The 15,287-nt window shown below is 40.4% G+C and overlaps 1 protein-coding gene across 5 annotated transcripts in view; it reads right to left on the bottom strand.

The window, feature by feature from the left end:
• Positions 1-15,287, bottom strand: part of FARP2 (FERM, ARH/RhoGEF and pleckstrin domain protein 2) — a 132,893-nt gene that overhangs the window by 101,579 nt on the left and 16,027 nt on the right. For all 5 annotated transcript variants that reach the window (XR_012646753.1, XM_075003719.1, XM_075003716.1 and 2 more), the window contains exons 3-4: positions 3,222-3,326; positions 1,392-1,434 (exon numbers count right to left, since the gene is read on the bottom strand). Coding sequence is in view for 4 of the 5 variants with exons in the window: in XM_075003719.1 (XP_074859820.1) it covers positions 1,392-1,434; positions 3,222-3,326 (148 nt within the window). In the remaining variant the exon portion in view is untranslated. The remainder of the gene's footprint in view (positions 1-1,391; positions 1,435-3,221; positions 3,327-15,287) is intronic.

Genomic DNA, 15,287 nt, shown 5'->3' with positions numbered 1-15,287 from the left:
AGAATCTAATTTCATAGCAAAGAGTCTATAAGGAAGAAGATCAAGGTTGGGTGATATATAGCTATTATATGTTACCACAATGGAAGCAATTGAGTCCTCTATTATTTTATGGACAAACAGCAAGCAACTCAGACAACATTTAGATCTGTGAGGAAGCAACAAGTTAGCTTTCTAGAAAAAAGAAGCATCTACTTTTAATTCAAAAGAACCTACAAATCACGCAGTAATTCAACTTTGAATGGCATATGTTCTAGAAAATGATGATGCTATTAGAGGGCTTGATTCCATCTTAAAAGTTTGCATTTGCAGATGAATGTTTAACCAATTATGCACGATGACGACTAGCACAAAACCAGCAAACCTGGCAGAAAAATCAAACAACAACTGTGGGGAGCTGGTGTGGCCACTCCCTGACATACACGGGGAAGAATCCCTCCCTCCCTGGGGAAAGGAATTTAGCCCCTATCCCTTACCTGTCTGGAAGGCAAGGGGAAGGGCGACCAACATAAAACCCCAGCCCAGAGCTCAATAGGGAACCAGCCACCAGGGAGGATAGACTGAAGCTCTCAGCTCTCGGGCTGGGAGGAGGATCCTTTGCTCCAGGAGACTGAGGACTGGCATGGACCACCAGGACCCCTGCTAGACGACCCTGAGGAGGAACTCCCCATTGTGGCCAAGGCGCTGCAGCCCCGAGAACCCAGAGGAGACCAACTGGCATTTGACCAGGAGGCTGAGGATTGGCCCAGGACCCCAGCAGAAGCCCTGGAGGAGGAACTACTCCCTGTGGTATCTTGCCTGACTTGGAGAAGCCGACCAGCATTACACCAGGTATGAGTAATATGGAAATGGCACAGGGTAACAGGGGTCAATGTGTTTCAGTCTGGTGTCCCACTCACCCTGGTGGCAGACCACTGCTGTTAACAGGGCCCTGGGCTGGGATGCAGTGGAGTAGGCGGGCCTGCATCCCCCCGGCCACCCCTAACCTGTCTGTGGCAGTCTCCCTCCCACCCCTCACTAGTCCAGGCATATGCTTGGGTAGCCCCATTCTCACTGCTTGTGAGGGCTTGGACCTGCTCTGTAGTTTGTTTGTTTGCTGCCCCAGGGCCTGGGTCTGCTTTGTATATTGACTGTTTGTTCACTGCGCTGCCCTGCCCTGCTCCTGGACTTGGGCTGTTTGACTTTGGGACTAGGCTAATCATGGGGCCTGCCCAAGAAGCCGGGCATAGGCCCACTGAGGCCTAAACACAGGACTAAGCCCCAGGACTACATTGTGTAGGAAGCAGGTGTGGCCACTCCCTGAGGCAACTCACCTACACAACTATGAAAACAAACCACATTAAATTCATGACAATTAAAGAAAAATGCTTTAGAAAAATTAAATATGTACTTACTTCGTACTTGTTTAATGATAGGTTTCATAGGTTCAAGCCAAATCTGGAAATGAGAGAGAAGTTAAAAATTAATAAATTTTGTAAAACACCAAAATGAAGTTTAACTGTAAGCATTACTCACTAAATGAGTATGCATTTTTCTCCCTATTTCACTGCAATAGCATAATAATTTTCTTCCACCTATTAAATATGCTTAGCCATAAAACTTAAAGTTGGTACAGGCTGAAACTCTCTAATCTAGAACACTCATGTGGGAACATCTGTAATCTGGCATTACTTTAATTAGCCAGCTACTTATCATGGGTGTGGCCAAGTTTCCTGTGGTCCCATAAAGTTTGTTTACAGCCACCAGACCTGGCTCTCACAGTTCTATGACGTTATTTAGCTGCAATTTACCTCTAAATGTCTTTAAGAGCTCAGTAAGCACTAGAAGTGTTGATAATGTGCTAGACAATATTGACCTCTCATGGTCTAGTAAATTCCCTTGTTTGGCACCGGTTAGGTCCCAACGGTGCCAGATGAGGGAAATTTAACCTGTATATACCCGTAACAAATATATATAAATTGCAAAAACATTGTGATAAGTATAGTGCTAAGTTTCCTTCATCATTATAAGGAAGGAGTCAAACAGAAAAGGAGCAAACTGTGCCACCAGTGCTGAAAGGAATGGGCCATAGAAACATGATGAAGCCACAACACTACAGGCAAACAATGAAAAGTGTAAGGAATTTGGGTAACTCATACATTTAGGCTCTTTGCTCTCCATGTATGATGGAGGCTAAGCACCAGCCCTTTCCTTTCCCTTCCACGTTCAGCCCAGCTCACTTAATTGTGGTGATGATGCAGGGCTTGACTAAAGAGTGACACTCCAGAGTTTTACACCAAATTATTCCTCTGAGAGCAAAAGCAAGTATGACTGACTATGCTATACAGCAGGGGTCACCAGCCTTTTGGGGGCGGAGTGCTGAAATTTGACCCTTTCACCTCTATGTACAGTCCAAGTGCTGGTGATAAAGTCACTAACAGCTCTACTTATAACAGCTTCATTAATAAATTAAGATGCAGAGATTTACTGTATAGGTGGTAGTTGGTAGAATTAAATGGTCTTTTGTCAACTCTGCTATACAGAGGTATTCTGTAAATATTCTGGAGTTATTTTTAAAAGAACTACCGACATTATGAACACTAAAACCAATAACAGCAGCAATGAAGGGCATTAACCCGGACAAATTACACCTACATAGTGTGTGGAGGCTCTACATTTTCAAATACCTAATCTTCCCAGAGGGAAAATATTACATTAACCTTTAGACAAAAAATTAATAAATTTAAAATACAACAAAAAACCTGCACTATTCATCCTAGAGTCTGGAATATACACACTGATGCTACAATACTGTACAAAAACAAAGAAGAGTCAGTGTGAGTTCAATTCCTTTTCTTAAAACCCTAAGTTGGTCAACTATTCATAAAGTTCCTTCTCATGTAAATTTTTGAGAGGGAAAAAAGGGCAAATGGTAATATCTGGGATGATAATCAACAAGATGTAAATAATATGATCAAACAGCTTTATTCAGTAGAAACATCAGTATGTGGATAACTTTATTTTTATTTTAGGGTGAAGGGGGAACAAGATTGATTTTCCTATGTACTGCTTTATTACATATTTTGTAAAGCAGTAGGTGGACCTGATTGACTGAACCAACTTTACAATCAAAAGTATACATTCACTGGGAGACTCTTACATGGGATTTCAAACTTCTTCTAACAGGTGGCAGCACTCATCCAAGCCTTTTTATTATAATAAATTGATCAGGAACAACTACATACCCAATATGATTGGATGTTCTGGAACTCAATTCCAAAGTAGTCAGACTCAACCAAATTCAAATGCTTATAAACTTCTGTCAGCAAAGTCTGGCCATAGCACTTTGACTGGAAGAATAAAAATAAGTGGTACAGTGAGATTACGTAATGAATTCAAATTAGTTTATTGCAAAGTAGAAGCAAGACATTAATTATTAAAAGCAGTAGAAGAAATTGTGATACCTCCCCATCCTTTATGAAAATTGGCTTATGAATATAAATATGCATACCTCAGATGACTTGGACAAAATATTTCATTTAATCTATCAATTTTAATGTTATGATCTGCTGGAACTGCATATATTTTATTTTTATGCATGTACCATTTGAGTATGTGAAGTAAGAAATAGAAAATGAATGTCTGTTTATAGTTTTAAATGTGCTGATGAAGACCACTACTAATGGTCCCCACCACCCAACCCTGAATGAGCAACTTAAATTGTAAGCAGCCTGATTTGTCCTATAAGTCTAGAAGGTGGTGAGTGAAAGAACAGCATGTGACTACACCATCTGATATTAAAAGCCATTTTGATCCAGTGTTTTTCAGGGAGAGAGATATTGAATAAATGTTTCCTGCCCTATGAAAACATCTATTTAAGCAATGTGAAGCTATCAGGTTTTGTCTCCGGTGTGCTCTGGAATCTGTCTGACAAACCCCAAGAAGACATAATGAACTTCAAAAGGCTGTTGGACCAAATGGGGGGCGGGGGCTGCGGGGGGGAAAATCAGTTCTGGTTTAAAGATTTTACCTGACATGAGACCAGCTCTTTCAGGTAAGAATCTGTATGCAATAAGTCTCCTAAGGCTACGTCTAGATTAGAGCAACTTGCTGGCAGAAGTTTTTGTTGGAAGATATCTTGCGACAAAACCTGTGTCCATAAATCGCAGCCAGACCGCTAATGTGGATTGAAAGAGCAACCCACTCTGCCAACAGAGCAGCTAGACTGCCTGGCCACTCTATTGGCAAAATGGCCACCCAGAAGCACAGCAGACAGGTTTGTGCAGTATAACGGAAGACTTTTCTGTTGACAAAAGCATCCACCCCGACCGCCAAATGTCTAGACCAATGTTTTGGTGACAGATCTCTGCCAACAGCAGCATTCTTCCTCGTGATGAGCAGGGTATGGTTGTCAACAAAGGTGCTGTGCTCTATTGACTTACTGTCAAAAGAATGCCCTTGGGAATCGGGATGCTCTGTTGGTTTTGTTGGCAAAATGGCCCCCCTAGTCTAGGCAGAGTCTTTGGGAAGTTAGAACTAGCTACGCATTTTCCTTTCATTTCAGTTTAGTAACTGAATCTTTCGCACAGAGACATATTTATTTGGAGGTTTAATCCGGGGTGGGGTGGGGTGGGGTGTTGATTTCCTGAGTGCTGTGCCCTAGAGCTGCATCCTTCCAGAGCTCAAGTAAATCAGTATCTGAACTGGTCTGGTAGGGGACAGTAACTCCAACTCTGTGCTTTGGCTAGGGGAGACCAGAGGATCTCACACAGCAGGACAGGGTAGTGGACAGTCCCAGGGAGCAAAGGGGCAGGTATCAGTGGCATGATCAGCACCTTGGGAAACACTCCCAAAAAGTTTTCTATGACCACACCCCTTCACAGAAATATTTCGAACTTTTTATAATACTGATTACTTATATTACTGCAGCATTTAAAAGTCCCAACCAGCATTAGGCTTTGAATAAACAGATATAACTCGGATAAAACTACTACTGGGAATTTCAGTACACGAGCACAAATTTTGCTGTGGAACTTGGAGATGCAGGTCCAGATCTTAAGATGTGCTAGGCCAGGGGTGAGCAAACTTTTTACGTGGAGCCCCACTTTTCATTCCTGCATTTAACAACCCCCCACAACCTGTCTAATGTTATCCAAATCAACAGAAATTTTGGTTATGTTCCTGTTAATCTTTCAGCATGTGTAAGAAGAGGTATGTAGAATGTAAAAAGTTTATCAATCAGTATATAAATATGAATACACAGACATTAAAACAGTAATATATTTCAACATTTTTAATGAGGTGGATCAGCCTGAGACCCAGCAGCTGATCATGCTACGCCCCCCCCCATTACAACACTTCACAGCCCCCAAGGGGGCCTGCCCCCACTTTGTGCATCCTTGTGCTAGAACTCAGATTCAGTGCACCTGAAAAGGGAGAGGATAGACTTTTAAATCAGCGCAGCTAAAGACCACTTCAGCTCCTGGACATAAGTTGTAACACTTGAAGGTTGCTGTAATTTACAACTACTTGCAATGACCTCTACAGACTTTTAAACAAACATCAGCATTGGTCAGAGTGCCAGACTTCAGAACTCTTTCAATCCCAATAGATCACAGGAGGCAGGGGAGAGGTAGCATGGAGTTGACTATGACAAAAGCGAATTCACCCTCAACATATGAATCCTCAACTGGCAACCTGAGTCATCTTTAAGCCCTCCATGTACTTCCAGGGCAATACAAGGGTAATACATTGGTGAGGCCAATGATAAAGCCTCTGATGAACATTTTAACAAAAGTCACAGGCTGCTGGTCCACTACTGAGTGGAAGGACCCTCTCAAGTCCCGTATTGACAGAAGCTATATTCTAACTTTGCTCTTCTTCTTCAAAGGACATCCAGGGGAAAAAAAAAAAAAGGTTGCCTAGTCAGTCTCCATTTGTATGTCAGGAAGTTGTTGAGAGTTTAAAGATCTCCATCTCTCTTTCACATGCATTGTGTATAGAAGTTAATTTGTGATATATCCCAAAGAATCAGCTCGCAAACTCTGCCCACATCTTTTTGCCAATTTTGCACAGACATGCACCATAGATACAAATTCATTATGTTAAGTAGGAGAAAGCAGCAAACAATTTCACATCCAGCCCAAAATGCCTAAGCTGGATCTACTTGTTCAAATCTTCAGCTCTCTCACTGAACCCACCATTGCATGATAAACATCTGATGTGAGGGGAACAGCTTTCACAAATTTCCTCATCAGTCAATGCATCTAGATTACATGAGGGATGCTCAACACAATAGGCACAGGACTGAAGAAAAGAAAATGGTTACTAACCTCTCATAAATGTTGTTAAGATACGATGTTTATATCTATTCCAGTTAGGTGCACGCATACTGCTTTCATGGACTTTGGAAACTTTTCACCTAGCAGCATCTGTCAGGTAGGTCAGAAAGCCCCTGAAGTGGTGCAGGTATAATATGCTGCATGTGAGCTAGCTGACCCATCCATCCCTCAGTTCCTCCTTACCATCTGTGGCACTGAAGCATCATTCCCTTGCCTTGCAAGCATGCCCTAAGCTTAGCATAGATCTTGTTCATAGCTTGCTCTGCAGATGTTAATGTTGGTTCTTAGATTTTTTTAGTGGGGGTGGTAGTCAGCTTACTATCACCTGCCCTGGATGGCGTGCTATGTTGTACACATCTAATTTGGAATTGATGTGAACAAGCACTAAAAGAACAACTTACCAGCTTCAGCCAGACAAAATGAAAAGAGATACAGAAAGAACAATGCTAAGATGTAGCAACATGGGGCAGTAGTTCTATAACTACTGTACTGAAACTCACTCTCTCAAAAATAGGTCTGTCATGAGTAACAACTAGGAGAGCTTCCACACTCAAAAACTAAAGGGAAGCTATTCTCCAGTTGAGAATCTAGCTCACTACCAGAGAGAACCTGACCCACATCCAACCAACCGCCTCGTAACCAGAGACCACAACTATGTGCCTGTCATCACGGTTGCCAGCAGAGGCCACAGGACAAAACATCTGCCACCACCAATGCTGATGGAAGGTAGCCAGATAGAGGAGCCACCAAAAGGAACCCATGTGAGATGGAATGACAAGGGACAAGCACTGCAAGGCAAAAAATACTATAAATTGGAGGAGAGGGGATATGGTTAGTTTTGGGAATTAGGAAAATATGGAATACATATACTTGTGTAAACAGGTAAGGAGGACGAGTATGGAACTAATGTATTTTTGAATGGGATCACAGATGCGTCTTACCGCGGGAAAGGTAAGTATAAATGAGGTGGCAGATTTCTGAAAAAGTACTTTGTTTAAATTTTGGCAGTATATCACTGTGCATATCACTTTGTAAGACACTGCAATATCAGTTAAATGAGAAATGGAAATTCATACCACAGCCCCCACCATCTCATATAAAAGGCATTTTCTAGCAAAAACAATTCTAGTTTTTCCCCTTCTCTTTATTAATATTTATGTTCAAATCTCAGGTGATAATGATCAGTTTCTCCTTCTGCGAGACTTCAGCAGCTAATTGTGGTATTCTAAAAGAAAACATCCAAAATGCCCTTGATAAAGAGATCTTCCAGTAGACTACACTAGAACTTGTATCACTCATTGTTTTCCATCATAATGGGAGAGAGCATTGTAATTAATATTCCTCATCAGAATGGAAGAAATAAAACTTCAAAAGCATGTGTTTTCTACCATTTTAATATGTTCGTTAATTTTATTTATTCAGTGCTTTCTCCATATAAACATTTTTTCTAAGTACCTACCTTGAAAAATTGTTAAATTATCTTGTTTATGTCCCTTCTCAATGCCTTGAGTAGTAAGTTTAATTATTAAACAACAAGATAATTTCTACATAACAGCTAAGCTGAAATATAGTTACTAATTAGAGTAAGGAAAAATACAGAAGATAATAAGTAATGAATCATGTCGTGTTAATCTTTTTTTGTTTCCAAGTTTGCCTAGTTTAGGAGTCTTTCCTCAAAGAGTAGAGGGCACTATAAGACTGAAATCTACTAAAATTCAAAACTAAAATATGGAAAATGTTCAACTGCTAAACCTATCTCCAGACCCTTTGCCTTTTTACAAAACTAATTTTCTTTTCCCTATTTCCAAAATACTACTTTTCCTCTCTGCATCTTGTGTGAAAGGCACTCACCGGGGAAAAGTGACCAACTTAACTGACTATACAGAGAAACAACTTGTAAATCATATATAAAGTCCTGCACAGATACAGAATTGGTATCCACATCTGGAAAAGTCATCTGCAGATAGATGCATCAACATCTGCAAGCATAAAGCAAGTATGTGCAAATCTGCATGGTTTTAGATACAAAATTTGTATCCGTAGCCGCAAAAAGAAGCTATGATACCCATATCTCTGAATGTGGATACCCACAGATAGAAAGCAGATATCCATGGATTTGCAGGGCTCTAATTATATGAAGTATTACCAAATTGTTGAAAATGAAAAACCTGGAGGAAAATATTTCTTGTTTTTCAATTACTGTAATTTGTAATCCTGTAGTTACTAGCAATAGTACTAAGTACAAATTCAGATAGAAACATGATCTTGAAGTTGACTCTGTTCCTCTTTAAATATAAAGCACAGCAAAGAATGTTGTATTTACAAAGAGTAATATTAAGTAATGTGTTGATAAAAATGGGTTACAAAAGCTTGGAACTTAAAGTATTTCATTATTCTTTGTTTCAAGTCCTGTGGGAAAATTCTGCCTGGGAGAATTTGATTTAGCTTTTCAAGTTGTATGTTGCATTTATCCCCTTCCTAATTTATCTGCCACGATACAACATGGCTGTTAGGAGTTTTGTCAAAGTCTTTTGAAAAAAGACAGGTTCTCTTAAACATGTTATATACTGGTGCTTATAATTTTTACAGTGTAGGAAACGTTATATGAATGCATACTAGATTCTGTAAAGGTCACAAACATTTCTAAAGGAATCCTTCATTATGGCATGCATCCAATTCTCACATTGTCACACATTCCCTATGCTTGCATTACAGTACTGAATTATTACAGACATTCATAAAGATCTCTGTAAAAGAAAAATAAAGTGGCAGGTAGATCAAAGAGGGGTGTATAAATTACTTACTTTTAGTAATAAAATTCATATTCCTAAAGGAAACAGAATTCAGGATCACAGAGCAAAACTTGTATGAACCTGAATATTTACTTGAGTGAAGCGACACTCAAAAGTGATTGATCTGCTGATGAGAAATTTACAGCATACAATCTTGGCTTGACTTCAGTGGGAGTTACAGGTGCCTAGCCATTGAGGATTCGGCATTACAAGGCCCAAATTCTGCCAAGCCTAAACTTCTGCCATGGCAACTGTATACACCACTGAGGGTAAAACATAGCTCAATGCACTTCAGCTGTAGTTTCACAAAGTGTCTTTGAAATTATCAAATCTATTCTAAAGAACTATTAGAATTGCTCGTAGAAGCCTAAATCAATTTTAAAAATCATAAGGGCCTAATGATCTTTCCTGCAAAATCATCTGGCCAGAATGTTTTAGGGACACTGAGTTTTAGTTGCCTTAAGTACAGATGAGTAACAACCTACACACTGGCTCAACATTTCCAGATGAGTTTGAGACTTATTTATGTCGTCACAAATGTAAATATCAGCCGGGCCCTTTTTCCACCACTGTTACTAGAACTACCAGGATGTCGACCTGTTTTGCAAGTTATTTAAAAAAAGAAATTGATTAATAATCTCCCATGTTATACGCTGCTTCCTATACCATCTCCCAAAGTAAGGAATGTAACTTACATCCTTAGCTTAGAAAAGACACATATTGATAAAAAGGACTGATAGAGAGGTGCCTTCATTCCACAGGGGACTTCTATGCTTGGACATGTCACACATCTTCCACACAATGCCAACATAGATCACGACTCATCAGAATTCCACAACCTTTTGGGATGCCCCTCCAGTCAAATTCAACTCTAATTGTGATGATACACTGTGGATCTTATTTACTGTTGTGCCAAATCACTTCAAAATGCTATTTTTTCAATGACATTGTCATATGCAGATTGATAATTAAATAATTATTTTGTTAGTATCTGGGTTTTCCATTAAAATGTGAGAAGAGCCTCTCACATAGTAAACATTTCACAACAACAAAAAATAAACTGTTTAAAAGAAACCACTGTTTGTTACAATTAGTTATTTAATAAAAAAAACAGACCCCACCCCAACCTCCTGCCTCAGTCCCCCTTTCACATTCCAAACTCCTCAAAGCCAGGATGGAGCCCCCTCATACATCCAAATACCTCTTCCCCAGGCCCACTCCAGAGCCCTCACTCCTCCCACACCTTAACTCCCTGCCTCAAACCACAGCCCCTCCTGCACTTTGAAACCCTTGTTTTTGGTTTCACATCAGAGCTCTGGCAGCCTCAAAAAACTAATACCCCAGACATGTGGAAGCGGTTATCTGGCCCTCAATAGGACCTATGCTTTTACTTGTATTCTTAACACTGACTTGTTCTGGCAATATGCTAAGAATTGGAGGAATCACCAGGAAATGGATGAGTGGAGCAGTTAAAAGCTGAAGAACCTCCTAGTTTCTTGCTCAATAGTGAGAGATTGTTCCAGCTAAGCAGTGACTGAAATCATTATCCTTAGAGGGCTCAAAAGGGGCTGTATGTGAAATGAGTTGATAATCTCAGTTCATTTCCTGATGTACACTGACACCCTTAAATACATGACAACTAGTAACTTAAAAGTTTCAGCCAACAGTCCAAGAACTCAATGTTAAATAGCAACAGATCTCATCTTACCTTAGTTACACACATTTCTGTAGATTTCCCCCCCAAAAAAAAGTGAGGTACAGCAGTTGGAAATTGTGGGGATACCTGCATTTCTGGTGCTACTGCATCCATTCTATGGCTAAAATAAAAAGCTCTTTAGCTTCCTCTGCTGTGATCTGGTACCTCTCACCAGCGCTACATTCAAGTTTAATTATTTTTTTATTTTTTTAAAGCAAAGAGAATCAGTTCATCCATCATTTATCTTTCCCAAGCATTCTTTTTAACAACATTTATAATTGAATTGCCACTGTGGCAAACTTAGATTAGCGTGCATTACATAGAGGATAAAATTATATGCCTACTAAACTAAAACATGTATGCACAGCTGTGTGCAAGGACACACCCACAACCACATTCAACTCTGGATAAACAGAGAGGGAAAATAGACTAGTTATTAAACATGAAAATTAAAAGACATGATTCTATTTTCATTTTCAGACTTTTTACTTTGGGGGGACACACTTTTTTTTTTTCCAACTGTGAAACAGGACTAATACCAGCTATCTCAGATGGAGAAGATGCCCTGCATTTCTAGAGTGCCTTAAATCCATAGATCTCAAGGTATGATATAACTTTTTTTTTTCAAATGAATAGTCACCCAAAACTTCTATTTGTTTGTATTTAAATTGGTCCATTTTGAACTGAATAAGGAAACATTCCCTTTAGTAACAAACAAAATCTATATTACTTTGCTCAAAGCTGTATTAATGCTAAAATACTCCTCTGATGTTAGTTATATTTCTGTGATGCAATAAACTAGTGAATGTTTAAAATACAAAATCATTCTAACAACTGTTTCAAAATGTTTTTATATATTTGTGTTGTAGTTACACTGTTTCAGCTTTAACATGATTTATCTTTAGTGGTATGTCCCTAAAACTTAATACTGTGTTCCGGATTTGTTTTTAACTCCAAATCTATAAGACATATATAAAATGCACAACAAATACTTGTCAATCAGGCCTGTAAGTTTTGATGTATTTTTCAGACTTCCCCCCCACCCCCCCCAAAAATAGAGAAGTTTTAAGTGTATGTCTCCACTAGAGCAGCTACAGTATTGCTTAGGGGACTCTTCAGGATTTGAAATTACAAACCCTGGTATTTAGTATTGCCTGGGGGACCCTGAGATTCAACTGGAGGCTGGAAAGAAATGTTCACCCGGTGGAGCTGATCAAGGAGGAGGGATGTGCTGCTGGTACCTGGAGGAGGTACCAGGAGGATCATCTGGGGAAGTGGCCACGGGAGAAGAGCTGTGGTATCAAAGGTGAAGGGAGTCATGCCTCAGCAGAAGCAGCCACCCAGGGTCTCTGAGCTGGAACCTAGAACAAGTGGGTGGGGCCTGGGATCCCCCCAGACCACAACCTCCCAGCCCCAACAAGGGCAAAAGGGTCCTTACCACAAAGCCAGTGAACAGAATAGAGGCCTGGAGCCCAGGACTGAGACTAACCATACCACTGAGGGAAAATGCCACTAAAATTAAAACGCTTTGAAAATATGTGGGATACGCTTAATCGTAAAATGTGCTGACAAGGCCTTGGTGTGATTAAAGTCTACAGGGTGATAAACAAGTCCAAATGCTGATTTATCTAATTTAAACAAAAGGACCACAGAGCAATATGAGACATATGAAGCCAGCTGCCACAAAATAAGCTTCTGTCAACAAGGATTTCAGAGCACGTATCTGTAGACTGCCACTGTAACATTATGTCAAGCTTCTCAGAGATCAAACTAGTTCCTCACAATGGTCTCTTCTGGTCCTAACATGTCACATGAGGGCACATCTGTGTCTTCTGGTTAAGCACCTCTTCTTCAATTTGCAATTTTGAGACTGAGTTCCAAAACCCACCGATACCCACACCCAGAACAGCAAGCAGCACACCTGTTGCTGAGTCCCAGAACACCAATGCTCAGGGTAACACGGATGAAGTTGCCTTGCAGGGTCCTAGACCCTAGGCTCCAGCCCAAGCTCAAAAGACTGCACTGCATTGAAACGGAGCTGCAGTTTGAGCCCTGAAAGCATGAGTCAGCTGACATTATCTAACCATGGGTTTTTAACTGCAATGTGGACATACACTTAGCCTTGTAGATGTGCTATCTTACTGGCTTGACAGTTACAGCTATTCGACATGTCACTTATTTTGACAGTCCAGCGCTGGAATGATCATAATCTAGGATGCATTCAAGCATGCAAGCGACAGTGAGGACATCCCGGAGGGGAGACCTGGGACAAGAGCCACCCTCCAGTGCCCCAGGCATGGGACCCAGGGCAACCAGCCCCTTGCCTGCTCCACGGCCCCCCCTTTCCCCTTACCAACTCCCCAGCCATCTGGGCTGGAGATTACCTGGGGTGGGGCTGGTGCCTCCCCATAGCCATCTGCTTGCACTCACCACAAGGATGGCGTGAGAGGCAGCCTGCTCTGCCATATCCTCATAGCCGCTGCACCCTCCTTCTCCATGGGCAGCAGGAAGCACAGACTACTTCCCAATGCTGCAGAAAAACAGGGCTCAGTGGGGCAGAGCACAGCAGGACCAAGCACCATCTCTGACAAATATATATATTTTTAAAATCTATTTGCTCCAGACTCCTAAATGGCCTCCTCAAGGAATGAGCTAACAACCATTGGTTTACAAGGCCAATGCTCAAACCACCGAGCCACCCCTCTCCTCATATGTTATGGATATACATATCCATGTCAGTCAGAGATGTCCCATCCAGAGGACGAACTGAAGTGGATGCTCCAGGCCCAATGGTGGCTGCCCTAGCCGTCTTATGGACAAAAGAGGGGAGAATTACCTGGGGCAAGATGAAGTGGGTGGCAGCAGCAGCAGGTAGTCACTGCCCACATGGCGAGTCCAAGGGGAGGGTTGAGAGAAAGTCCCATTTCTTACATTTCCCTTTCAAGATGGGCAGCTATCACAGATGTGTCACGCAAGGCGTAGCTTAATATTTACACATGACTATCTTCAGCATGATGCAGAAGAAATCTCATTTTCAATACAGTCCTAAATCACATTCCCCAAATACATTAGGGACTTTTACAGATTCTTACAATCAGAAGAGTAATGAAAATTTACAGCAGACATTTTTCTTTGCAAATTTCCTATTTTAACAGATACTGAACTAAACTTTATGCTCTCTACCTGGTCTAATACAAAAAGAATTAACGACTACAGTCCTCGCTTACAAACAGCCCTCCAACCTGAAACAAATCCTCATCACCAACCATACACCCTGCAACAGAAACACTAACCCAGGAACCAATCTTCGCAATGAACCCCATTGCCAGTTCTGTCCATTTATCTATCCTAGTGCCACGATTATAGGACCTAACCACAATCAGCCATACCAAAGGCTTTTTTTATCTGCATATCTCTACATTTCTATGCTATGTGCCAGCAATGCGCCTCTGCTATGTACGTTAGATAAATCAGAATGTCTCTATGAAACACAATATATGGACACAAACGAAACATTAAGAATGGTAACATACAAAAAACAGTGGGAGAACATTTTAACCCCCCTGGACACACCATTACAGACCTGAAAGTTGTCATCCTCAAACAAAAAACTTCAAAACCAGGCTGCAATGTGAAACTGCTGAGCAGGAATTCATATGCAAATTTGACACCATCAAAATGAGTCTGAATAGAAACGGGGAATGTCTCTCCCATTAAAATAAGTAATTTTCTACTTTAGATATTCTTACCTTTTTATCCAAATCCGTCCTGATTGAATTAGCTCTGCTGTAGCACTGCCATCTCTGTATCCTTAGTATTTTTTTTCTTTCACTTCATGAATCTGATGAAGTGAGATGTAACTCATGAAAGCTTATGCCATAATAAAATAGTTAGTTTTTAAGACACCACTGTACCACATCTAACTAATGGGTCTTTGCCCACAAAAGCTTATGCTCCAAAAAAATCTGTTAGTCTATAAGGTGCCACAGGACTTCTCATTGTTTTTACTGTACCCTTGTGGATTTTACAAAAATTACAGCGTTCCAAATAAGATTATATCAAAGGTCAATATATTATGGTTATGTTTAGGTCTCTGGAATCTTAGGCTGAACTGTGCCTCTAAGGGGAAAAACAAAAGTCAAGCCACAGAACACAAAATAACAGGTTGCAAAAAGAGAATGACAGAATCATATATTATACTATTGGAAAGCTTGAATTACTTTCTTTTTAAACCCTATAATAGCTTGAGAATTTCAAATAGTGAATTACTAACTTTTTCTTCTGAGGTCAGACAAAAAAAATTCTAAGACAGCTTATTTGCCATATTTAGGATAGTCAAGCAGGAGCAATGACAAACATCTGTCTATGATTCTTTTAGAAATGTTGATGATTTCTTCCTGGTCACAAAATATAAACACTCATCTTACAAACACGGCATTTAGCTTCTTTCAGCATATTGTTTAACAAGACTCATAAAGCAGT

The sequence above is a fragment of the Carettochelys insculpta genome, chromosome 10 (genome assembly GCF_033958435.1).
Source record: "Carettochelys insculpta isolate YL-2023 chromosome 10, ASM3395843v1, whole genome shotgun sequence".
NCBI classification, from domain to species: domain Eukaryota; kingdom Metazoa; phylum Chordata; order Testudines; family Carettochelyidae; genus Carettochelys; species Carettochelys insculpta.
This window is presented reverse-complemented; position numbering and strand designations above follow the sequence as displayed.